This window comes from Micromys minutus, assembly GCF_963924665.1.
Source record: "Micromys minutus genome assembly, chromosome: X".
In the NCBI taxonomy this organism is placed as follows: Eukaryota; Metazoa; Chordata; class Mammalia; order Rodentia; family Muridae; genus Micromys; species Micromys minutus.
In genome coordinates this window covers 91654634-91682265 of record NC_137970.1, presented here as the reverse complement: position 1 = coordinate 91682265, position 27632 = coordinate 91654634, and the positions used below count along the sequence as shown (strand labels likewise).

Below are 27632 nucleotides of genomic sequence, written 5' to 3'. Positions count from 1 at the left end.
TGGTAGCCCACAATCATCTGTAACTCCATTTGCAGGACATCTTGATACTTCTGACCTCTATGGTCATCAGGCATGTAAGTGGTGCAGAGATATACATGCAAACACATAGACATAGACACACACACACACACACACACACACACACACACACACACGTGCACACACACGCCCGTGAACACTAAAAACTTTTAAAGAAATGTAAAGCATGTACAGACCATAAAAATTATGCTTACTTTTACTCCTCATGCCAAATATTAAGGCTTGATGCTTTTCTCTCCACAGGAAAGAGCTTGCAAATCTTATCAATGTAGAAGAATACACAGTGAAGGTCAGTTCATCTATAATAGAATTATAGCCAGGCACTTGATCTCAAACCTGCGTCAAGACATGAACAGTCTTAGCTTAAACACTGGGAAGTTGCTATACTTTTGCTTATCTATTTTAAACTGGCAAGTGAGATTTGAACTAAGGGATATTTGGGGGTGGAAACTGGGAAAGTTGATTAGGGAAGCTCCAGCTAAAGTTTCCCGTTATTGGACAAAATATAACTTCCTAAGTAAAAAGAAAAGCAAACTGGTCTGCTCCTATTCTATATGCAAAAGGAATTGTGCTTATGTTTATATGTAGCTAATGAAGGAATAAATATGCACATATATCAGTCATTCTACATGGGCATGTATCAAAATTAATATTCAGCTCCTTATATGATAACAGTGTCCTTTCAGGGTTACATCTGTGTCAAGTCATGCTAGAACTCCAAGTGACTTTGTATTAATGTTCAAAAAAGTAAGCATGTGGCAGAGCTGGAAATCTGGGGCTGTCCACGCCTTTTAGAGATGAGCAGATTATGAGTCTCAAGTGTTGAACATTCAGCTACAGGATTTGCATTTACACTGATGTGGTTTTGTTTTGCTTACATGTGATTGTTCATTTGCTCTGGCCCAGTTCTTCCTTTTGGTATAAGGATGTTTAATTAGAGAACTTGTTTTGTTTTGTTTTTAATTTTACAGGAGCTCACAGTTAAGATACTTGGACTTTAAAGCCTTGGAATTTTTAAAGCTGTGGTATTTCTAAAGCTATACTTTATTTTTTTCATTATGATATTAACATGAGACTTTGGGCACAAGGGATGAAGAAATGTTTTGGCTTAAAGTAATATGTTTGTGTATCAAGTTGACAAGGAGTTTATTATGATGTTTAGTTTCTTTTAATGTTAGCTTTTGACCCAATCTAAAATTATTTAGAAAAAGAGTCTTAATGAGAAGACATGTAGACTGAGTTAGCTTGTTGAGATGTCTGTTGGGGTTGTCTTGAGTGTTAGTTACTATAAAAGGGCCCAGTTTGTTGGAGGAAACACCTTTTCTTGGTTTGTGGCACTGACTTTTATGAGAGTAGAGAAAGCTGAACTGTTGCAAGTGAGCTAGAATCCATGTGTCTCTGTGCTCTTAATTGTGGATGTGATGATTTAAGTGTCTGCCTTGACTTACCCTTAGCAATGGTCTGCAGTGTGGGACTGTAAGTCAAATGAACCCTTTCTCCCCTAAGTTGCTTTTTCTTAGGGAATTTTATCCCAGCCATAGAAATGAAACTAGAATACATGTTGTTGTTGTTGTTGTTGTTGGTGGTGGTGGTGGTGGTGGTGGTGGTGGTGGTGGTGGTGGTGGTGGTGGTGGTGGTTTATGGTTGTGATGGGATGGAAACCAAGAATGTTACATGATATAGGCACATTCTTGACCCTGAATAATACCTGATGCTTTGTAAAGGATATAAATAGTTATAAACTAGATTCTTCTGTAAGGAAGAGAATAATGGTAACATGAAATTTAATGGTGTTTTTCCATTATAACATTAACTACTTACTATGCTAAACTGATGTTTCTGTTGCTCTGATTTCAGATTTGGTTCAACAATCGAAGAGCCAAACTTAGGAAAAATCAGAAGGCATTACCATGCACAAACATCCTACCTGCTAAGGAGAACCATTTTCCCCTGAAGGTTTTGAAAGAAACCCAGAATGTTGTTGTTCTTCAGGAGCCACTTGTGGATGAGTCTTTCTGCTGTCAGCCACATGTTGGCCACCCACATTGGCAGTGAAAACATTATCTCTTTATACAAATTAGCCATGAAGGGTAGAATTCTCTGAACAGTTGCTTCAATTGCCCTCTTTTTTCCTCATATAAAATAATACATTTCTTTTTAATTTACTGCATTAAGTAGATGAGAAGGAGAGCTCCATCAAAGAGGATTGTCTTAGTCACTGTTCTGTTGCTATGGAGAGACACCATTACCAAGGTGACTCTCACAAAGGAAAACATTTAACTGAGGTGTTACATATAGTTTCAGAGGTTTAGTCCATTATGATCATTTGGGGAGCACAGTAGTATTCAGGCAAGCACTGGAGTAGTAGCTGGGAGCTGCATCCTGATCCAACAGCAGGGAGGGAGAGACTGGTCTTGGCATGAGCTTTTGAAATCTCAAAGCCACACACAGCTACCTTCAGTGACACACTCCCTCTAACAAAGCCACACTTCCCAATCCTTGGAATTCTTCCCAAATAATACCATTCCCAGATGTCTAAGCGTAAAATTATATGAGCTTATGGGGCTCATTCTTATTCAAATCACTAGGGATGTGCCTCTATAACCTGTTGAGTCAGTATGTAAACCTTTTCACTCCTCAGCAGCATTGTAGAAGTCTAGCACCACTTGACTTGGAACTAGGATGTCAGTGACTTAGCCTGCAGTGCACCAAGTTAATTTCATCTCAAGGAGTATAAAAGTCAGGAGGATGAGGCCATGGAAATGGCAGTGCAAGTGGTAACAATATTATGGTTCATACATAATACATTAAATACAAAAGTATACAATTAACAGTAGCTAGTGGACAGAAGAAAAGATGGGAGTCAGAATTTGATGGCTTGGGAGGAGCAAAGCAGGTGGAATAAGATAGCTGCTTGCCTACAGTACCTTCTAGAAGGGAAACAACCTAGAGCAGAAGTAGGGATGGTGATAGAGTGCCATACAGGAAGGCAATTGCAAGTGGGCTGTAGTACACTGCAGCTGAAACACTGCACACAAGCTAGGTGAGGCCCCCTGCAATAATGCTCTTCCTGTAACCACAAAGGGGTACTCCAAACAAGTGCAAGCTGTAGGTTAGATAGGGAGGGAAATATGTGTGAGGCTCCTACCTGATATCAGAGCCATTTAGAGTTGACACATCCAGGGGTCTAAACATTGCTCTCCAATGACCACATTTGCTGCTGCTGTCACTCACTGTGGTGATATGTGGTAAGTAGTATTAGTGGTGCTGAGACTGGGGAGTTGGGAAGAGCTGGGATTTTAGGAGCAGGACAAAGCTGTCCAATCCCCCAAAGGAAGCTGCCTCTCCTTGAAGAAGGATCATGTAACACTACATTCTCAAACTTCAACACTGAAGCCTTGGAAATGGCCTGCTCTTCTTCCTTATCCAGTATTCTCACTGTGCCCCTGTCAAAGACCAGCTTTGAAGGGGTAAACCAAGTCAGGCAGCAAGGTATGGCATTGGAGTTTAGTATCAATGCTGAAAGCAGCTGACAGAGGTCAGCACTAAGAGGGGCTCATTGTAACCCCAAAGCAATAATTCTCTTGTCGTAGATTAACAAAGTTTAAGTAGGCCAAGTCTGAAGTAGCAAGTTCCTTCCTGTACCTGGCTGAAGACAATCTGCATTTACTAAAGAACTGGTCATCTGTCCTATGATATTTTTGATGTCTTATTTAGCTGCACTGGCTAATCATGTTATCTGTTCTTATACCCATAATAGAATTGTTTGTTCTTTATTCATAACCTAGAATGTATGCTTACTTTGATCATTAAGTTGTCTCGAGCCTATTTCTCTTGCTGCTACAATTATATACTTGCAAGGCATGAATGCCCACTGTCCTCCTTTCTCTAACTCATGCAGCTCTTGCCGTTCTATTTTTAATTCTAACTTTAAACTTTCTGTAAACAACCTCAACTCCACAAAATTACTTAAATCAACTTAACTTTCTAAAACTGTTTGAATCAAACCAGGAATTCCACAAAATCATTAATTCATCTAAACGGCATTATCTCAAGAGCATTCATCTTCATATTGTTCTGCAGGAAACTTACCCAATAAGATGGGCTATCGCCCAGGAAGTAATCACACAAGGATCTAGGCAGTGAGGGTCTCTGAGTATCCGTTCACACCAAGCCACAAAAAATGAAGAGTATGGCAGTGGTAAACAGGAGAAAGCACAGCAGTAGCAGGAAGCAATCCAGGGACAAAGGCACTGGGGACAGGCCTTTCCAGAGTGTACCTGTCATAGCTGAACAAGAAGGTGGCTGTCTCCAGAGAGCTCACTTGCCCACTGAAGTTCTTCTTCCATGGGATCCACCATGTCCCTAGATTTTTTTAGCCTGAATTGTAGTGATTTTCTGGTGGTTGGCAGGGTACTTCTTTTCATGCAATTTTTTGACTTTGGGGTGCTGGCTGTGTGCCACGTTCCTGCTTACTCTACCGATACCGTCCTAGGATTCACTAGAGTCTGCTTGTCAGGTCCACCCCAATCTCACCAGGTCCGCCCTTCCTGCTTAGAGGCCAAGACCTGTGTTGAAATTCCAGCACAACTCTGTATTCCTTCTCCAAGCCGCGGAGAGAAGAGAGCTGGGGTGTGTACACCAGGCTTCTGTCCAGGGGAATGTGGTAGGGAAGGCTGGGATCAATGAACTCTTCACCGACCTGGCTCGACACAAACAATGTAGGAAAGGCTATTGCAAGCAAGCGCATTTTCTAGAGATGATCCAGTGTGATGGGTGAGCGCTGAGATGCAGAGTCCACAGAGACTTCGTCCCAGGAAGTCCTCCTGCTGCTGATATGCCCTTCCTGACACTTACATAGCCTGATGATTCCTGGACATCAGCCCACCCTACTGTACAAATTCCCTGCAGATCAACATGAAGGTGAACTTTCATGAATTAAATATTTAGATGTGTTGATGATTTTATGGAATTCCTGATTTGATTCAAATAATCTTAGGAAGAAAGGTTAAAGTTAGAATCAAGAATAGAATGTCCTCACTCCTCATAGAATAGTAAATAAAGGCTGCATTATAAAGAATACAATGAGCTTTTATAAAGTAAACTAGGAAGAGAAATGGGCTTGGGCCAGATTTGTAATCAAGGAAAAACGTTCGTTCTAGGTCAGGTCCAAGGATGAGGTGCACTATGATAAAGCAAGGTCATGTGAAACTGTTACTTTAAACCTTAATGAGCTTATAGAACGAAACACTGCTTTGAGCTTACTATCGCCGTCCTTCTGTAGCTCCCCTTTTGTGTAACACTTAGTCTGTGAAGTCATTTCATGAAGAAATTTTGTCTAAGAAGCTATTAAAATGCTGAGAAAAAAGACATGTGCCTGTTGGGGATCTGCTCCACACACCAAATATTTGTATGTGTATATTTGTATATATGTCTGATTGTCTGTATGTTTTTATACTATGTATATATGCCCGTCTGGTTGTATGTACATACATATGCATGTAGCTATATCCATATGTATGCATATGTGTATGTACATAAATATGCATTTGTACTTGTGAAAATGAATGAAATTAATAGTCAGGCCTAGCCAAGTGTGTGTGTGTGTGTCTCTGTCTCTGTGTCTCTCTCTGTCTCTCTCTTTCTCTCTCTCTCTCTCTCTCTCTCTCTCTCTCTCTCTCTCTCTCTCTCTCTCTCTCTGTGTGTGTGTGTGTGTGTGTGTATGTGTGTGTGTGTGTGTGTGTATGCGCATGCGTGCATGATTTTCTCTTTCCCTTTCTTTCTCATGAGCCCCTAAATAGTTCAGATTTTCTCACAGGTAACCAAGAGTGCCAGCCCCAGATAATTACGTTTTTCTCCTTTTTAAAAAATAACGTCTTTAATTAAAGGTTTGGCAAAGTAAAATATTAAACTTAAAATAGTCTTAGTACATCAAAATACTAAGCTCTTTAATTGTATTCCAAGATGGTCTTTAAAACTTAACACCTGATATATCACAGAAGAGCCTTCTCAAGAGGAAGAAAATGCTGCCTTTATAAAGGAAAAATTGCTAAGAGGAGATATGTCTGTTTTCTTATACAAGGAATACTTACCCTCTAATATGGTGACATTATTGCTATAAGGTAATATAAAATATTCTCAGAGGGAGTCAACTCTGCATTTGTCCGTATAAGTCAGCAAATAAAAACCCTGATTTTCAATACAGCAGAGAAAGCCTTTATATAAAAACTGGTATTTTTACATTGCCTTCTAAAGCCAGAATATGGTATGCTTGCCAAAAACACAGTTTAATAACTACAAGCTGCATGAACCTTGATGCCCGCCTGACTTTTTAAAAGGCAACAGTGTAAATGTGACACATTTTTAACAGAAATGAGAACGTTTCAAATATAAAAACCCAATATAAAGATCCCTCCCTATCCTGTTTGACTCCAGAAACTGCATGTGAAAAAGTTGTGTTCCTCTAAGAAATCACATAAGCTCTCGGGCATTCCAGTGGTGAGAATACAAACGACCACCAGGCAAGAGTTCATCTACTGAAAGGCACACATTTCCACTCTAGTCCTCTGTGTAAATTTGCCTCAGCATGTCGTATAAAAGGTGCCTTCACTATGGGTACAAATGTAAACAGATCAGCTTCTGAAGATACTGCTTGCACCCCTGTTTCTACCTTTTGGATAAAACATGCTACTTTCATCTTAAAATTCTGCAAGTGGGAATCCCTTGCTCTCAAAGGAAATGGCACTTTAATAGAACTTAATGACATCATTGGTTAAATGTAATGGCAAAAGCATGATTGAGAATTCAAAGCAAGTGACATTCACACAGCAAAAGCTACTGTAATGGAGAATGTGGCACGCTACTTGATTTAAAAGCACAGTGCAACAGCTTGTAAGAGCACAGTCTGGTGCGCAGGGCTGTTGGAACCAGCCTCAGAGCTTCCCCAGATCAAAGCATGTGTCCAGGACGCCAACATTATCAGGAAGTACATAGGTACAAACAGTTCCTGCTTCAAGATAGCCCTCTGTGTGTCACTCTGAAAGAAGTGGTTATTCATGTTTGAAAACTGTAACTAGGAAAACCAGGCCAGTGTACAATGCTAACCTTCAGTATGTCTGACTACACAGAGAGGCCAGGACATGTGCTGAATGAACTACTGATCAGTGACCCTGAATGCGGTGCTACCGTAGGTACTTCAGGTTATTGATTTCACTGAGTAAACACAAACCTACAAACTACAGTGAGGGAAAACTCAACAACTCATGGGGTTTTGTTCCCTCCATTCGCCAAGTTTCATAGTTAAACCAGAACTACTGCGTGCTTTGAGAATAGGAGATTAAACAAACTTCCCCTCAAAAAGCTACATTAATAAAACAACAAAAAAAACCTGTATTACCAATTATGGAATACAAGCAAATATACAAGTAAAAATATTTAAGACCTATTATGAGTTTTAAATTTTCTTATACAAGTGAACTAAAATTCAACACTATAATTTTTGCCCTTCTGTAAAATGCTCACACGCAAATTTTACCAAATATAACCACATACAATAAGTACTTTCAGTTCAATCTATCAAAAGGCTAACTTCTTCAGGTCATTCCAACAAGTAACTTCTGATTGAGCCCAACTTGGAGAAACAAATATAGACAAAGCTTTACATGCTAATTAAAATTGACAGTCACAGTTTTTCTACACAAACCCCTCCCCTGCCTAGCAACCCCAGGCGCTACAGTCCCATGGCTTGCCAGTGTCAAGTAGTGTCTATGTGGTCAAGGTCTAGCTTTGTTCCAGGAGCTTTGCTTCTACTGCGCTGTTCTGACATGCAGAAGTGAAGTTTTGGCTGATATATGTCCCAAATTTCAAACCATCCGTTTTAACTTTTTAAATTTATTTTGTCTTATTTATAAAAGAAAAGAAACAACTCTTCACCATTCAGCATCTCCAGTGGCCTTGGAAACTATCTGATCTCTTCCATTAAGATTCATAATGCCATTCTTGAGATGAAGTTTCGATTTATTTACTTCTGTATATCTTATCGTACTGGCAAACAACATTTTCTGCATCAAAGAACTCCTGCCCTTCCTTGTCACTTACATCATCTTCACTGTTGAAGCGCTCTTCTTCCACCTGTCCATCTTCAGCTCCACCTTTCTCTTTACCTTCTTCCTCCTCATCATCATAGTCTTCTTCATCTGCATCTCCCTCAGAAGATGTATTCCCTGTTCCATCAACTTGCAGCACCAACGGAGCTTGCTGTTGAGCAGGCCGGGCCAGTGGCTGCTGCCATCCAGCTGCAGACATCTGTGCTTGTGCTGCTGTGGGAGATCACCATGGTGGTAGGAATGACCCAAGTCTTATTCCCTGTAAATGAGATTTGCTGTGGCTGGATGATGACGACTGTCTGCGGTGAGATCTCTCCAGGAAGTGGGGCTAGGACCTGCTGGATAGCAGGTGCTTTTACTCCACCAGGCTGCGCTGATGGCACAACTTGCTATTGCAGAACAACTGACTGCTGACGCTGAAAGATATCCTGGGCACCACTGGCTGCTCTGACCACCTGAATTTGTTAGTATCTGCTGAACAGAAGTCACGCCTGCAGGGAGTACCAAGGTAGCAGCTGGAGCAGCAACATTCGTAATACTTGATGTATTCATGTGCTGTACCGACTCAGAAAAAGGAACAATAACTTGTGCTGCCGTTGCTTGCTGTGATGCAGGAATAGCTTGCTGAGGTACCATTTGTTTGAGGTTGTGCTTGCTGCTGGCGGTGGTGGTGGTGATGCTGCTGCTGCTGAACTTGCAACAAAAGCTGCTGTTCTTCTGAATGAAATCCATCCGCTGCCCTAGAGTGCATTGGTTTATTCCCCCCACAAAGATTTTAGTTCCATCAGGACCTGTTCATCTACTTCATCATCCAGAAAAAAAATGTCATACATCATTAACGTCTTCAATCACAGATCTATACCATGTAGGCACGCTGTTTGCGTTTGCCAAGCTCGCCATTTCCACAAACAACACAAACAGGAGGGAACGAGATATAAAGAAACAAGAAAAAAAAAACTGAGACCCTGAGAGTGACCCAAGTCACCCGCAAGAGTGGGACAAATGTTTCTCAACAAAACTGATCCAGAAGGAGTAAAAGGTGGGAGACCAGGAGGAGAGGGACACTCCTCTTGAAGCTAAAAACCTTGAGAATCACCTAAAAAATGGGAAAAAAATAAGTCATGACCCCTTAGGAGGTTAGGGGGCGTCACCTGTTCGCCACTCAGGGCCAAGGAGGGAAACCTACACCTGTCACCTCTCCCCGTGCCACCACTGCTGCCACCGGCTACAGCTCCATTACATTATTCTCCTATCTGCATTATTAGTGCTAATGTCGCTAGCAGATTCTGTTAGCGCTTTCTACAGCAATGTAGTGAAGAAAAAGACACATTACTTATGATATTTTCAGGATATGTCATTGTTGGAGCTTATAATTCCTTACCACTAAATAACATCAGGCTAATGGGAACAATCTAAAACCTGGTGGAACTCATGGCAATATCTCTCTTGTACACTCTGCTAGAATCCAAAATAGTTCACGAACCTCAAAAGCTAAACAATACTTGAGTCACTGAGCCATTTGGAACCTTACAGTCAGTCCTGGAGAGATGCTGGTGGAAGAAAATACAACTTTTTAAATATGGAGGATAAATACAAGCAATCTATTGTGCCACATATAAGTTAAAATTTTTATAATGTATTCTTTAAAATTGCTGATACTGGCCAAGACCAAGATGGTTGGGAGAATCTCCGCCTTCCTCAAGAATGCCTGGGCCAAGGAGCCGGTGCTGGTGGTGTCCTTCGCTGTCTGGGGCCTCGCTGTAATTATGCCCATGATTAGCCCCTACACCAAATATTCCAGCATGATCAACCAGGCCACACCCTACAACTGCCCAGTGCCTGTGAGAGACAATGGGAACATGTCTGATGTGCCCAGCCACCCACAGGAGCCTCTGGGTCCAAGCTTGGAATGGCTGAAGAACCTGTGAATGCTTCTGCTGATGGAAGAGGCCTCCTCCCTGTTGCCCTCCAATAAAAATGTGAAAACTGAAAAAAAAGGCTGATACTGAGTGAGTGCTCATATCACTGTGTTAGGTAATGTGCTAAATGCATATTTGATCTTAATCATTAATAAAATACTCAAAATCCTGGTTTCTGGAAATAAAAGTTCAAAAGAATCATACCATCTAAAACAAAAAGCAGTGCCCCCCACTGGCCGCTATCAGCACGGACTCCAATCCCCAATGCCACACTTGCTGCCTTCCATAGTTTACCTGGATGTTGAGTTGGTTTTCGGCACTTGCTCCAGTGCTCCATCCAAGCTAGCTCCAACGCTCCGTCCAATCTGGCTGCAATGCTCTAATTGTTGGTAGCACATGTGCATGCATTCTTCGAGGCTCATTAGTATAAGAAAATACTCCCTCCTGACTTGGAGGAGTCGCAGCTGGAGGACTTTTCATATACTTATAGCCAGTCACCTTTTAATTTTCTGTCTTTTTCATAGGATAATTGATGCCTTAGGCACACTCTAAGAAAACTAAACGTTTAAATGATCTCCTGTACTTCATTGTCTTTACACGAAGGTGAGCTTTGCCATGAAGGCCTTTTCCCAATACATGTGATGTTCAATCAGAACCACATTATAAGGCCGCTCAGGTCTCCTGAATAAAAGTAAAGGACCACGAATAAAGAGTCACAAGGGGCAGATGCAAAAGATAGTTGTCAGATGTTAAGGTGCAGACTATTTCATCCTCTTCTGGGGCACTGAGATATTTGTCAAAAACTTGGGGCTCTCATAACCTAGATATGAAACAGACATTTGACAAGCTGGGCTCTCCTGAAGGCCAGCATTAAACACTGATGCCATCAGAGTAATACACATGTACCCCACACACCAGGTGCGGGGAATGGACATTGCAAAATATTCACATTGTTTAATTTGAGATAATTCTATAAAAAGTAGAGTCAGGCCCTTTGCTTTGTTCAACTGTGTCCTAAATTCAACAAATGGCCAAAACTCCAGGGCATTTAAATCACTGAATCAACATTTTAGGTAGAAAAAAAGCAAGGACTTTGCATTTTTTTGTTCTAAATTAGATTGTACTGATTTATTTTGTTTTCTGATTTTAGTCTTCCATAGTTCTGGTTATAATATCTTACTTAACTGAGTAGTTTTAGATCTTAAAGTGGAGAGACTTTATTTTTATTAGATTAATTCATATTTGGTTATGTGTGACTATTTCCTTCCTTGTATGTATATATGCCCACAGAGGTCAGGAGAGGGTATTGGAGTCCTGAAATTGCCATTACAGATGGTTGCAAAATATCACATGGGTGCTAGGAATCAAACTGGAGTCATCTACCAAAGAATCAAGTGCTCCTAACCACTGAGCAATCCTACAGCCGCTGTGGATAGAGTTTAAAGACATTGAAGACCGCATTCTTCAAGAAGGAAATAATGTTCACTTAGTAATATCTGCACTGCCAAAAAGACTATGTGCCCAGGTCTTACGGCTCCAGACCAAAAATGAAGTGAGGTTGTTAAAGACTCTTGTTATGCAAACCAGGTGACCCCAGCTTAGCTCAGAATTACACTGAAGTGGAAACAAAGGAACCACCTCCACAAGGCTGCCTTCCGAAGTGCACACCCACTGGGACTTGAGGCCCTTGCCCAGTTATGTCCTCACACAACAAACATTCAAACACATTGTAAATAAAAAGGATCGCCGCAAGGGGTCCAGCATTGCTGCCATCCCCCTCAAGTTTCTTGCTTGTCTTGATTCTAAACACTATTCAATGTCACCATCATCAGAGAGCTCTTCTCACAGACTGGATGGATTTGGATTTGTTTTGTGACCCAGCTAGTTTAACCAGGACCATCTCTGCAGGAGTTCTCATCTGCAATTATATTGTCTACAGTGCAGCAAAGTTAGTCCGATGTGACACTTGCTCCGTGGTGATGCCCAGGAACAGCTGTCCAGGTGCTGCCACCATTTCATTGCCTGCGGTGTGAATCTGTTGTTCTTTTCTGCCCCTGGAGAGGCAGACAAACAGTAACACAAGCAGGCAGACACGAAGCAAAACGTGACATCCTCTGACTCTTCTGCTTCACAGAGTCAACCACATTTCTTCCGGGAACTAAGACTGAAGACCAAGAACCTCTCTAGGTGACCATTCAAAGAGATGTTCTGCGTGTGCAGTCACCTGTCCAGCTCAGAATATTTGCTCTCAGAGTGTAGTGTTTACTCCCACCTGGGAGTCTTCAGTTATTTTAAATACCCATTTCTGGAGGGAGCTCAAAATAAGCTTATTGGAGCTAAGAAGAGTGATGGATGCCTTTAATCCTAGCACTTGGGGGGGCAGAGGAAGGCAAATCTCTGTGAGTTCAAGACTGGTCTGGTCTACATCGGGAGTTTCGGGCAGCCAGGGCTTCATAGAGAGAGCCTATCTTGAAAAACAAGCAAGGAAGGAAGCGAGCAAGAAAGCAAGCAAGGAAAGAAGGAAGCAAGCAAACAAGGAAACAAACAAAGATTCTGGGATAAGACCAAACACAGTCTACAGTTAGCACACTGCATATCAGGTAAGTTCCTTTTCTGAGCGTCAGTGTTTATGTGTCTAAAATGAGAGATTTATACAGGGATATTCTTAGGCATCATGCAGACCAGGGGCTGTTGTACTCTATATTTAGAATATGTATCTCCAGGCTATATGGATGGCCAACTACAGAGAAAAAAATCACATTTAATATTTAAGAAATTTTTCCCAATGAAGCCCCCTTTGAGTGCTAGCAATAGATCATAGGCCCCAGGCATATAAAGTACGTGACATCTACTCCTGAGTGGTAAATTGTCAAAATAACTGAACAAAAGTTTTCCTACTGTGTAGGCTTCTTTCACATGTCTGCCAAGTGCACTGTGTATAAAATATGCAGGTTGGGGTCACTCTCAATACTGCATCTTTGATATTCAAGACACAAAGAGTTCATTTGCTTCATGCTCAGAGCTGTAAAGCAAAAGCCGATGGCAGAGACAGACAGAGGAAACTGCATCGCAGAGTGACATGTGCAGCTTGGTGTAATCATTTTATTCTAGAAAACCCAGAATAAAAAAATCTATGTAGCACCAGGATGATTGCCGTCATCACCATTGGGCAGGACATAATATGTGGACTCTGGTAAAGACGGCTCTTTCAAAAAGTTGGAGTATCTGGTCATTCCAGCAGTAACTATAGGAGATAGTGGGACTTGTTAGTGAGCATGTTTTCAAATCCAGCCTGAAGTTACACTTCCTGCCATGGATAGAACCAATGCCCTCTCTGCATTGGGTGTCCATGCAGAAATATGGAATACATAAGTCTCTTATGCAGCGATGTCAATTAATTCCTAGCCTATGGATAATATAGACTAGGATTTTGAAGGGATCCCTCAAGGTATGGTCCAGGATCATCCTGGTCAGGGAACATGACTTTGCCTCCCTTTCTGTCTGATTACAAATCAGCTTACAGTGCAAGCCTAATGTGAGATCCGCTCTGGGTAAAAGGGGGTTTACAGCTCAGATTCAACTTGGGGTACTTTCTCAAATGCATCCTAAAAGCAGAATTCCGATCCAAGTGGCCACGTTGGCAACTGCCCTCTCCTTGAAGGGGTTCACACACGTTTATGACCACAGCACACCCCTTGAGTGCCTAAAGGAGCCAGGCTCAGGGCTGTAAACAGGAAGCCGATGGCAGAGATAGACAGAGGAAACAGTGTGTATCACAGAGTAACCTGTACAGCTTGGGGTAACATTTCTATTTTGGAGAACCCAGAGTGCTCCCCTGGAACTCCATGGACTGTAAACCTTCAGAGCAACAGCCATGGCCTGCAGGTACTTTCTTTAATTTGATGGGGTAGCTTCTCGGAAGAAGAAATTGATAGTTGAGGCTGAGATCACGGCGGCCATTTTATTGGACTGTGGCCACTGTCTCGAAAGAGCTGTGGGCATTTTGTCTGAGCGGCATGTTGAGGGCTCATTTGAGCCTTGTCGGTGACGACACCCTGTAGGCAATGACAACTTCAAGAAATGTGGCATAAGTCACACCCAAGGAGCTTACCAGGAGGAAGAGCTGCAGGAGACAGAGAACTTGGCTTGTGCGCAGCCATTTTTCCTCATCCAGTCCTCAGAAACAATCCAAGTCCACACCTGGGGAGCTCTGGGAACTGCAGACAGGATTTCAAGAAAGTCAGAACTCAAATGCCCGCAGATGGTATTTACCAGGCCTATTCTGCATAGACCAGGTTCCTATGCTCCCCCCCCCCAACTTTGCTCTACGCCTGGTAAACATCTCTGTCTCTGCAGTGGGACAGACAGATCCACACATGCTTTGCCATTGCCAGTAACTTTTTAGATATTTTGGATCATGATGGAGTTGTGCAGGCTGCCCTTGAACCAACTCTGTAGCTCAGTTAGTCCTGAACTTCTGCTTTTTGCCTCAGCCTGTTCAGGAGGCTTGCACTAGGAGGGTTGATTTCCTTCCCCTCTTGGCAAGAATCAACAATGTCTGCCACCAAACTATATCCTGTAGTTAGGGAGTATGCCCTTTGATGGCCGAGGTCAATTTTTTATGAAGCTTTGGTGAAATCCAAGTCTCTAAAATGTTCACTGAGCACTTATTTTGATTCTTTTCATCAAAAACGTGGTTCTGAAACACAGCTGCATGAAGCCATGAAGGTTGCCTTTGAAAAACGGGCAGCAGGAAGTATTTTCAGGATGTTTGGGAAGGGGTTCCAGAAACTTGAGTTGGCAAATGAAAACCTTGCCTGATAAATAACTGTGGCTTCTTCTCCTCACTCCACAACTCTCTCTGGTCTGCCTTTTCTTTCTTTCTGTCTTTCTTTCTTTCTTTCTTTCTTTCTTTCTTTCTTTTTCTTTTGGTGCAGCAGAATATTATTGATGGTATTCAAAGGACTAGGGAGGGCAATTATTATGGGGGTCTGGGATGGAAATCGTGAGGGTGATGCTCAGTGGTGGTGGCAGAGTTGGGATGGGACTCCTCAGCAACTGAGGGCTACTCTCTTGCTCTCAGTGTCCTTGCTGGGGGGTGGGTGGTCCAGGGTTTCTTACTCCTTGGAGGGGATGTAGGCCATGAGGTCCACCACCCTGTTGCTGTAGCCGTATTCATTGTCATGCCAGGAAATGAGCTTCACAAAGTTGTCATTGAGAGCAATACCAGCTCCAGCATCAAAGGTGGAAGAGTGGAAGTTACTGTTTAAGTCGCAGGAGACAACCTGGTCCTCAGCGTAGCCCAGGATGCCCTTCAGTGGGCCCTCTGCTGCCTGCTTCACCACCTTCTTGATGTCATCATACTTGGCAGGCTTCTCCAGGCGGCATGTCAGATCTACAACAGATACATTGTGGGTAGGAACACAGAAGGCCATGCCAGTGAGCTTTCCATTCAGCTCTGGGATGACCTTGCCCACAGCCTTGGCAGCACCAGTGGATGCAGGGATGATGTTCTGGACTGCCCCACAGCCATCACACCACAGCTTTCCAGAGGGGCCATCCACAGTCTTCTGAGTGGCAGTGATGGCATGAACTGTGGTCATGAGCCCTTCCACAATGCCAAAGTTGTCATGGATGACCTTAGACAGGGGCTGAGGGTTGCCGGGGGGGGGGGGGGGCTAAGCAGTTGGTGGTGCAGAATGCATTGTTGAAAATCTTGACGGAGCTGTCATACTTTTCATGGTTCATACCCATAACCAACCTGGGGGCATTGGTAGAAGGGGCAGAGATGATGGCCCTTTTGGCTCCACCCTTCAAATGGGCCCCGGGCTTCTCCATGGTCATGAAGACAACAGTAGACTCCACGACATACTCAGCACCAGCATCAGATTATTTGATGTTAGCGGGATCCTGCTCCTGGAAGATGGTGATGGGCTTCCCATTGACAATAAGCTTCCCATTCTCAGCCTTGACTGTGCCATTGAATTTGTCATGTGTAGAGTCATACTGGAACAGGTAGAACATGTAGTTGAGGTCAATGAAAGAGTCGTTGATGGCAACAATCTCCACTTTGCCAGATCTGAGCAGAAGGCAGCCCTGGAAACCAGGCCCCCAATATGGCCAAATCCATTCACACCGACCATCACCATCTTGTCTAAGGGATGAGGCTGGCACTGGACGAGAAGGTGTGCCTGACTGTAGAACAGGGAGGAGCAGAGAGCCTGGTCTGCCTTTTCCTTCTCTGAATCTTATTTGTCCAGCACACAAAAGGGAACTCATGAAGAATCTACCCATTTCCAATCATGCCCCCTGCCACCTGCCTTGTTTCTCTTGGTATATGGCCTGAAAGTTCATCAGTGTGGTAGCCTGTAGCACACCTTTGGTTTCTCCTAGCTTTGTTAACTGAATCTTAGAATATTGTTTTCCAAGGCTTTTCCTGTTATCACCACCTGTGGAGGGAGTGCTGGTTGGGTTTTGATTTTCGTGCATGTGAACTGTGCTTTGCTGCTTTGAATAGGGACAGAAAGATAAGCCCTCCTCTCCTTTCAGAGGGGTTTCTTTTCCTGTATCATGGACTGGCTGTTCTGAACCTCATTTTGTAGACCCATCTTGGCTCAAACTGAAAAATCTGCCTCCCCAGTGCTGAGATTAAAGCTATGCACCGCCATAGCCCAGCTGTTCAATATATGTTTTTAACTCCATGCTTTTGGTCACTTTTGGGACTCTACATAGAGGTGGAAATGCTGCATTATGTGATAATTTCATGTTTACTGTTTGGAGGAAGTGGCTGACTCTTCCTATATGGCTGAACTATTTGACATTTCCCTTGATTAGTATGATGCTCTGGAACCTCGCTAAGTCTTGTTATTTTAGGGATGGTGATACTAGCCACGTTCTCCCATGAGTGTTTTGTTCTCCCATCTAAGAAGGACTGAGGCATCCACCTTCTGGACTTCCTTCTTATTGAGCTTTGTAAGGTCTACAAGTTGTTCCCTGGGTATTCCGAGTTTGGGGGACTGGAAAAATTGTCATTAAAATTATTGCAAAAGGCAGATCAGATGAGGAGCAGGGCTGGGACACATAATGGCCACGGCATCCCGGAAGAACAAGAGAATATGGAGTCCCTTAATCTTTATGGTCAGTGTTAACCTTTCTCCTGCTTCTGAGCTCTCTGTCATCACCTTTCCCAGGACTTCTCTAGGCAGTGTCCTCACCTGCTACCTCTCTACCTGCTTCCTGTTGAGGGGGTCTTGGGAGAAGGACGCTGTGAGCAGGGTTAGTAGGTCATGAAGAGCATGAAGAGGAACACTTGGCTTCGCAAGAAGCCATAGTTAAATGTCTGTCTTATGCCTAAGAAGAAAATGTTTAATGACTCTGTCTGGGACCAAATAGGGAATCAGAACCTCAAGGGGTGGAAAGGGAGAGAGAGGCTAGATCCTTGCTTCTAGTGCTCCAGGGAAGTGAAACAGCCTAGAGTGGGAACAGGGAGGTTAGAATCCTGGCCTGACGTAGAAGCCTTGCTTAAGGCACAATCGGAGACATCTTGCTATCTGAAAATCTCCAGAGTTCCTTCTTCCTCATTGCTGACTTCACAATGAAGGTGACATGTCAAAGCCGGCCCTTTGCTTGCTTAAGACTGAAAATAGGAGCAGATTTGGGGACTTCTGTCTTTTTCCTAAGAGAAGTGAACACTTATCAAGAGTAGCAACGTGGTCAGAAGTCAGTATCTTATTAGGAGGTACTGGGACAATATCAAGGACTTGGAGCCCCTCCTGGTCTATACATGTCACCTAATCCTGGAAGAAGTGATCACAAACTTTAAAACTGTAGGGGAGAGGCCACAGACTCAGATGACTCTTTACCATGACACATCACTGGTCCTCACTAGGATGAGTCACAGTCCCATGGCAATAGGCGTTCTTCAGGCCTTCTTTTCCTGTGACACACATGGGAAGCCATCTACCACTGAATGGTTCCACTGTCCCATTAAGTATCGGAACCACAAGAAAACAGCGTCTACACCATAGTGTCAGGACTCAGTGGCAGCTGAACGCTTGCTTTCTCCATGGTGCTATTTGTTATGCAGCAGACTAAGCTGGCCCCTTCTTCCTGTGATTTAAGGCACAACTTAATAAAGGTCACTCTGTGTGGCATGGGTAAAATAGAGGAATCCATTGCTCACGGGTATGCCAGCTGAGTCTCAGGACACATTTTCTTGGTGGTGATAAAGGATCCCTAGGGAGCCGTTTTTGTACCCACCATTCTAATAATACTTTCTGTGACTGGTAAAAAATGAGAAGATCCAGGAACTGGGAGCCAATAGCCATGGGTCAGGAGCTAGGGGCCATGGGTCATTAGTCAGGGGCCAGGGTCTTGGGGCCAGATTCTAGGAAGCAGGATCAAGGGGTCAGGAGCTAGGGACCATGAATCATGAGTCAGGAGCCAGGAAGTAGGAGTCAGGAGTGAGCAGTCAGGAACCAGCGTCAGGGACCAGGAAACAGGAACCAGGAGCTTTATGTGGCAATACTCTATTAATGGTGGCCTCTGGGGACACAATGATGGAAGTACGCCTGCTCGGGACATTTCGCCTTCACCCAGAGTGTAGCCAGGGCCTTAAAGGATTAGTTTCCACGGCCAATTCTATGTTTGTGGTCACACTCTCGGAACCCCAGGTGTCAGAGGAGCAAGTCTTCATACAGGAAAAGTCTTACTTCACAGATCTGACAAGAGTTTCACAGGGAATCTGCACATGTCTGGCTCATTCCTTTTGTCTACTCTTGGCTCATTTTTGGTTGACAGGAAAAGCTGCTAAAGGCAGCTCTTGACACTGAATCATTCACACAAATCATCACAGGGACTTCAATGACAGTTCAGCAGACATCTAACATTCCCAACTGTGTTTGGCACTGTTCTTACCAGTGTGTAACAAGACTCAAGCTTGTTCAAATCCTGCTTCAGATAAGGGCGAGTGTGAAGGAGGAGCAGGTGATCTCAGACAGATGGAAAGGTGGGTGGTCCTTTCAAGAGAGGCATTTTTCTTGCTCCTAGAGTTGTAGTTTCCTACCCAGGACCAAGGACATTGTAATTATTAACTGTTAAATTATTATCTTTTTGAAAATAAAAAAGGAAGAACTTATTAACTGCAATTAGTAAAGGGAGAAAAGAGTTCTCCTTAAGGAGATTATCATAAGAAGGACCAAAGAGGAAAAAAGAGAGTCCAGAAATAGGAACCTATAAAACCTCAAACCCAGAGACTCTCTGGAGGGCTCTCAGTTTTGGGGCCATCCTATCCTGATGGGTGCTGTTTGCTCTCATCACATTTGCAGTTTCAATTCTCCTTCCTGTCTCTCTGGCTGTAGCTTCTATGTCTTTCATGTCTGTGACCCTTCTGCCTGCCCATCACGGTTAATTTCCAGAAAGATGTTGTCATCACCCAGCTCAGCCTGCAGTTCCCTCTCCCAGTGTCCTTTTGATGGTGATTCTATGTTTTAGTCATATTAGAGTTACATATGACATGGAAATTATCCATTTTGTTAGGAACTACATGATATCAACTTATCTTCAGGAGTAAAATTCAGGCTTAAATTTTGTGACTACAAGAGAAATATATAAAATCTAAGGCACTGCAGTAAAGTAATAATTGACAGACTGAAGAGGGCTCTTACATGACTGCTGGAAGCTTATTAAACAGAGACAAATGGGAATGGGACAACTATGGAGTCCAAACACCTGGTTCTGCTACTATTTTAAGTATCTGTAGAAAGAATGCAGTGCTACATTTGAATTTTCTGAAATACTTTAAAATTTAATAATAGGCAGATTACTGAGTCTACTGGAGAGGCCAGTCTGCAGCTGATTCTCATTGCAGGTTTGCTGAAGGTCAGGATGTGGTGGTACCTGTCCTAAGGAGATTCCCCAGGGTTGTTTTTGGTTTTGTTTTTGTTTTTGCAGGACTAGGGACTGAATGTTGGGCTGGGGCCTCACATATTTTGGTCACACAACATACCTCCAGGCAATATCCTTAAACCCCTCACAGTACTAGAAGTATAAAAATAAAGTTCTTATGTGCATATAAAATCTCACTAACAAATAAAGTTTTACACTGTGTTATATAATTATAAAACTGTTTACTATACTAAATAAATCTCTCTCATTGGATGATCGCTTTGCAACTAAGGAAATAAATCACCATAAGAATAAGTGGAAATCAAGCTTAAAGGTGTACCAACTGGTACCAAGACCATCTTTCCCCAAAGATTCAGGATTGTATTTTTCTAGTGTCATCAACAAGTTAGTCCATCTATCTGCCTATGTCCACCTTAACTTCTCAGCACTTATCTAGGCCATAGCAAAGTGAATTCTCAACATATTCATTCCATTTACTTTCTTAACTTAGTAAGATGTTGGTGTATAGTTTTCAGTAAGTGCAAGAAATGGCATCTCAACAAAAGTCTCAGCAAAGAGACTTTCGATGGTGTGATAGCCCAAGTCCCCATATTCTTTGCACATCACTGCTTGCCCAAGTACCTTTGTGGGTTACACTAACACATATATTTTTTGCTGTGCCACATTCCTGCTATTCTTACTTCGTCTGAACCCTTGTTGGACCACAAATATGTACAAGGATGGGAATGGAAAGAATCTAAAGAGAAACCATTTATTTCTACAGGGGACTGAGTTCCACATATACTCAAGATTTCATTTCAATGTAGACTTTAAGAGAAGTTTCCGAAGAGAGAGAAAGGGAGAGAGAGAGAGAGAGAAAGAGAGAGAGAGAGAGAGAGAGAGAGACAGTGAGACAGAGAGAGACAGAGACAGAGACAGAGACAGAGAGACACAGAGAGAGAGACAGAGAGAGAAGTTTCCTAATAGGTTACTCCCAACATGGGAAGGAGGTGCATGAATGCAAGGGACCAGCCCTGATGGGGGTCTTCTTTCTTGACAGTTCTTGAGGTGGCAGAGGGGGAAGAACATCAGCAGGGTGTAAGACTTAGTCTTAGGTGACATTTAGGGTTGCTGTATAACAATAAAGTTTGCTTATCTAAGTCTAAGTTACTTTATTGCTATAACTGACCTGCTTTCTTTCTTCCTCTGAGGCCAGAAAACTGCGGTCTCTGGCACTTAGCACTTCATCCTAAAACAACAAGAGATTAAGTAAAGGATTAATTCCTAGAACTTATTCCCTTTTTGTCCAGATGCCTCTTACTTGTCAGGCTAGGGAAATACTTGCAGAAATAAACTTCTACTGAACAAGGAGAAGAGAATAACCCTTACAGAAGGAAAAACTTTTACACAAGCAAACATTCATAAACACATAAATTTATGTATAGATTCACACATGTGCATTTATACATGTCCATTCATACCAGTTAGGCTCAGCTTGCATGCATTCTCACAGGTACACACTCACAAACACACATCCATACTCACATATGCATATGGAGCCAAAGGCCAAGCACCAGTGTAGAAAGAACTCACTCATTCTGAATGCAAAATGAGCTCAATCTTTATTGCAGAGAGAAAGAAAAAACTTCTGCCCTTTTAATGCAGAGAACAGAGAATTTTTTGTTTGCACATCCATTAGGAGTAATTATCTGGCTAAACATTCATCATCTGGCTCAGCTCCACAGGTTCACTGAAGTTTAAAACCATAACTAAGTTATTAGTGAAGTTTTGTATAGATAAACCCAGTCAATATTTTATCCTCTGTCATAGCACCTATAATAAATCCTTATTTCCTTTTTTATAACCTTTGGTTAATTGTTTTACAATCTCTTGGAATGTGCTCTGAGTAGGAGAAAGTCTGGTTACCATCTAAGAGCAATTAACTGGTGTCACTTGGGAGACTGGCAGAGTTCTCATTGCAGTTTTGGCTCTCAGAACTGACCTAATAGCAGTCCCCCTATAAAACAAATTAATAAATACTGATATGATTTTAGGAATTCTTATAGGATCATCATTAAGAATAAAGAAGTCATCTATTTGTCTATATAGCATCATTACAAGACAGTACGTCTACATAGATCTACAGAGAGCTGTTCAAAAGGCTGGAGTAATAGCTAGTGATTGTCATACATGTTTAATAACAACAGAAAAAGTATATAAATGGCAGGAATCTTTCTTACAATGATATACTCCTAGGCCTTGCTTGTTAGAGAGAGCTTCATCATAGATATTATCTAAAGCAAAGACATCTTAGGAAGATCACCTACTAGTTATTAGCTTGTCCTGTGATGGCTCCTGACACATGAGCATTTTTCTAGGCTACTCCTGATTCTGTTCATTGCCCCTTTTTATATGGTGCACACAATGACAAGTAGCCATTCTACCAGAGGACTTGCTGATTCATAGAAAGCAATAGAACACAACATTTCCAGGTCAGAGGGAGGCTTCATCTTCATGTGAGTCCCCTAAGAATTGGAGAAGAGGCTGTCTCTGATTCCTTCCAATACCTAGACTTCCTGGATAGGCCTCAGTGGGAGGGGATGCACTTAGTCCTACTGGGACTGGATATCCCAAGGTTGAGTGGTACCCAATGGGGATTTCCCCTTCTCTGTGAGAATCAGAGGGGTAGGAGGAGGAGGGATTTGTATGAGTAGGACTAGGAGAGGAGGGAGGGGGACTACAGAGGGGTAGTAGGGGAAGGGATTTGTAAGGGTGGGACTAGGAGGAGAGGAGGGAGGAGGACTGCATTCAGGATGTAAAATATAAATAAATAAATAAATAAATAAATAAATAAATAAATAAATAAATAAATGGAAAAGAAAGTGATTCATAGTCCCATCACAAATTGTAATTGTAATTTTTTATTTGCCTGCAATAATTGTCATCTAACTCCTCTCTAAACTGACTGATTCAATCAGGTTACTCTCAGTTTCTTACTAAATTGTTCTACTTGGCCTCATACTAACCTGTTGTAATTTTATGGCTCCTTCTTATTCTCTGGCTTGTTTTGTCTTTACCTTTGTTTAGCTCCCCCTCCACACACAACCACCTGTCCCTTTACAACTGTCTGGATAAAACTGCCTCCTCCTCCATCTCCTTCTTTCTGCCCTGCCCCTGAAATATCTTACCTTTCCTCTCTATCGTGAGAGTTGGGCATATCCTATTCTGTCAAATCTTTCTCCCATTTGTCACTTTGGCACTCGATATCATTTATGGGAATGGAGAAATGGCAGCATTGGTTGTTTTTTCAGAGAATCCAGGTTCATTTTCCAACACCCTCATAGTGGCTAACAATTTTCTATAATTCCATTCCTGGGGATCTAGCAGCCTCTTCAGACTTCTGTGAGCACCAGGCATGTATGTATGTGATGCATAGACATACACACACGCAAACCACCCATACACATAAAATAAATTAATAATTAATTTTGGCCAGGTGTGGTGACTCATGTTTTTAATCCCATCACTTGGGAGACAAGTATATCCCTGTGCATTCAAGGCCAACCTGGACTAAATAGCCAGTTTCAGGGTAGCCAAGGCTACACAGAGAGATACTGCCTCAATAAGAACAGTAGCATTAACTATACTTGTTATGGAGTTTGTGACCTCTGGGGTGGACCATAGACCCAATTCAATTATAATTAAAAGATTGATTGATTAGCTGCTAGCAGGTCAAAAGTGTCTGAGCCAAATTTGATATTGCCAAGAAAGAGGAGTATAGGGAAGAATTTTTAAAAGGAAAACCACATGAAGTTCTTCAATATCTACACACAAACAATCAAAAACTATTCTGTTCTGCCAAGTTAAGTAGTTAAGGCAACTCAAAGCAATCTTGGGTATCTGTGTAAGCAAATTCTAGACACATTAACATACCCTTTGATAATGTTGTTCTGGTCTTATTTATACTGCCATTTCTAGGAGAGACTTTTTTCAGGGGATTTCCTGGTATTCTGGCTACGTCATCTATGATGTTCCCTAAGTCATAGAGGCAGAAGCTATGATATATATGGTTCTACTTGACCCATTGCTCTCTGCATTGTGCCCAGTTGTGGTTTTCTCTCATGGTTTCTGTTTGCTGTAAAGAGAAGCTTCTTTAATGAGGGGTAGTAGCTACACTTACCTGTGGGTATAAGAATAAATATTTAGAATGTAATAAGGAATTATATTGGTCTAGCAAAGTGCAAAGAGTATTTCCCCCCCCCTAAGGACCTTGCCCTCACTACCCCTGGGACACTGTTTGGGTTTCTAGTACCAGGCATAATTTTCCTCCTGTTGAGTAGGCCTTAGGTCAAATTAAACAGCCAGGTGTTACAAATATAAAAAGTGCCATTTATTGCACTTTTATGTATATCTTGCTGTGAGTAAATGTTTTGGTTCATAGGTGTTGAAAGTAAAGGGGGCTGTTTAATTGCTTCCCTCCAATGGCAGCTTGCATAGTATTTTCTGGAACCATGGAAACTAGACAATAGAAAAGAGCCTTTCAGGTCAGATCCAGTTTGAACCATTTGATCCTATGCCCTAAGTATGCAGTGTCTTCAGCAACATGGTACCACTCTCAACCTCTGAGAGGCAACCAAAGGTTACATCAATAGCCCATATTATTTGGGGAGTTACCTGTATTACCCTGTTGAGCCATTTGAAAAGATATTTCTCAGGCCTGGTGCCAGGGGTTTTGTTACTGTGTGACTTCTGTGGAGAGCACTGCCAACCCAAGTGGCTTAACCTTTTTTTTCTGGCCCATGTTTAATTCCAGTTAGTGCTGCCCACGTTTGTATGAATCAGCCATCTACTGAAGTATGGGACTCCTATTAGTGGCTAACCCTCAAATAAGAATGACGTTCCCTCCCCCAGCACTCGTCAACTGCCAATAGGTTCTTGATAAAGGGTGAGATCTGGAAATCCCTGCCACGGTCTATGCTAGAATTTTTGCTGGCTTGATTGTCTGTAGGCAGCTCTAGCTGCCATGTATCATGCGTTCAATAACCATCTCATGTCCACAAGACTTAATCCCATGGTCCTGCTCTCCATCCTCCAGCTCTTCTGTTCTGTACACTTCCACATCCAGAATGTTCCTTAAGCCTTGGTGGGTGATGGGAGAATTGCAACTGTTGGTTCAATTAGGACTCAGCACTAAGTCTCTTATTCCCAGCGCTGTGACTCCTTAAGTATCTCCCCAATGGTTGCTGCCTAGTGCACAAAGAAGCTTCTCTGAGTTGACAGCAGCCCAGGTCTATGGAGATAAGCCTAAATATTTGAAAAGCAGTTTGACAGAATGACCATTTAATAACAACAGCAAGTCTTGATACAATCAGAGAGTAGAAAAATTGGCTTATTTTCTCTGCCCACACCTTTAGTCCCAGCACTCAGAACGCAAATGCAGTCAGATCTCCGAGTTTGAGGCCAACCTGGTCTACAGAGTGAGTTCCAGTACAGTCGTTGCTACACAGAGAAAGCCTATCTCAATAAAATAAGTCAGGAAAGATGTGTCTGGAAATCTTGTCAAAACATTTCTTTTTAAAAAAGATTTATTTGTTTACTATATGTAAGCACACTGTCACTGTCTTCAGATGTACCAGAAGAGGGCATCAGATCATAACAGATGGTTGTGAGCCACCATGTGGTTGCTGGTTGAACTCAGTACCTCTGGAAGAGCAGTCAATGGTCTTAACCACTGAGCCATCTCTCCAGCCCTTGTCAAAACATTTCAGTAGAGCCACAATATGATACCTGGAAACTGGAGTCCTTTCTTTGGATTTCTTAGTCTCGATAGTTAAAAAAAAAAAAATTAAAAACAGACACAAATGTAAATTAAGGAAAAGAATAGACTCAAATAGAAGCCAGAGGACAATTTATTTCAAACCCCACAGCTGCCTGCAAAGGAAGACCTGGGTAGAGAAGAGAGGGAACAAAGGCCATTCTGCTTGAGGTGAGGCTGCATGAAGGTCAGCCACCTGGAAACTGGAAGACACATGGTAAGGAGGGGAGTTTAAGTCAAAGAGTAGGCCTATGACGTTAGGGAGGGAGTTTAGAAGCATCTTTTGGCTCTGGCCAGCATCCAAATGGAATAAGACAATGGTAATGTTATGCCTTTCTGAGTGTCTGACCTCAGGAACAGCTGGCCAACCCAGCCAAGCCTCACGGTGTCAAGGTGTTGTGGCTTCTGGGAACTTTACTAAGGTGACAGGAACTCTGGAAAGGAAAAGTATATTGTGTTAATGTGAACCCACCTTCCAAGGGTTGGTTCTCTAGCCAGGAATCTGCCTAGCCCCACAGGATTGGTACTTATGGAAGGACATAAGGGCATATGTCCGTTGAGAGGCAGGTCCCATTCTTTGCATGTCCCCACTCTGAAAAGATAGCACTGAGATCATTTAGGAGGTGACATAAGATTGCGGGACAACTGTGACCCCATTTTTACCACTAACATCTAGAGGTCGTTTTTGTTCACAAGAAGAGATTAATGTTTGGATTTGGTGCTTTAAGTTCTCACTCTCAGTTGATAGCCTCCAGGAAGAGGTGCTCACTTAGGTGGGGGATAAGAAATCAAAGCTCCTTTTTGGCGTTCTTGATTTGAGAAGCAAGAGCATTTTTTGAAACTGTTATTTTTAGAATTCCTACCCTAATACCTGTCCAATTTACATTTCCTGTCTGCATCATTTTTTCCTCAGAAGAGGTAACCCAACTGTCATTTAGGCAGCTTGAGCAACAACCAAATATATCTTCCTAGTTCACGGTGCAGTTATTGAATGAAACAGTTGAAGTGCCTCTCTGGGTGAGCAGGTCTGGGGGGACCCCAAAAGTTCATCTGTAATTCCATTTGTATAACAGACAGGAAAAGGAAATACTTGACCAGCACCTGGCTAGAGATGTTGGGAAGAATTAAAGCGAAGACCTACTAGTATTATAAGTCTTAAGCAGAGATCCAGAAGAAGCCAGAATGGGACATTTCCAAAATATTTAAATCAAAGTTTGTTAAGGTCTCTTGATGGGTTCACAAAAGCACCCATCCTTTGGGCCCTTTCTTATTTTATTTTCCTTTGACATCCATATTAGACCTGAGAGCGATGAACCCAGAATCTGCTTCCAAGAACTTTGATAGTTGTTGGACTGTCTTGAATTATGTCAGGGCTATTCCCGGTTGTCAGTTTGACTATATCTGGAATGACCGACAATCCAGAATTGGAGGGCTCACCTATGATCCAGATCTTGTGGCTGGAAGACACGGACTTCTGACCTGGATCTTGACGTGGAGATCTTAAGGCATAGTGGCCATGAGAAAGTTTAGGCCCAGGCAAGGTAGTACAGGCCTTTAATCCCAGAGGACTGAGGCAAGGAGATCTCTGAGTTCAATGCCAGCCTGGGACAAAACAAGTCCCAGATCCAGAGTAGTGGTCTACACCTTTTTTCTAGCCATACCTTCTGCTAGAGACCTACATAAGGACATTGGAAGAGGGGAGGAGTCTCTTTCCTTCACTGCTTGTGCTCAGTTGCCAGCACATTGGTTAGAACGTACTTATACAGGAGACCAGCTGAAACAACCAGCCTCGCGGGACAGAGCAACTACTAGATCCTTGGACTTCCCATCCACAGCTGCCCACTGTTGGGGTGATTGGACTACAGACTG

General features: G+C 42.6%; 1 protein-coding gene and 1 pseudogene across 2 annotated transcripts; one reads left to right on the top strand and one right to left on the bottom strand.

Moving 5' to 3' along the window:
- Positions 1–7967: 7967 nt before the first annotated feature.
- LOC308415672 (transcription initiation factor IIA subunit 1-like) lies at positions 7968–9044 on the bottom strand (annotated as a pseudogene). Its single transcript has one exon. The product of its transcript is annotated as a transcription initiation factor IIA subunit 1-like (transcript).
- Positions 9045–9811: 767 nt separating this feature from the next.
- On the top strand, positions 9812–10127 carry LOC308415675 (NADH dehydrogenase [ubiquinone] 1 alpha subcomplex subunit 3-like). Its single transcript, XM_080910739.1, has one exon. The coding sequence runs from the start codon at positions 9818–9820 to the stop codon at positions 10070–10072; it is 255 nt and encodes an 84-aa protein (XP_080766865.1). The 5' UTR covers positions 9812–9817; the 3' UTR covers positions 10073–10127.
- The last annotated feature ends 17505 nt before the right edge of the window (positions 10128–27632 follow it).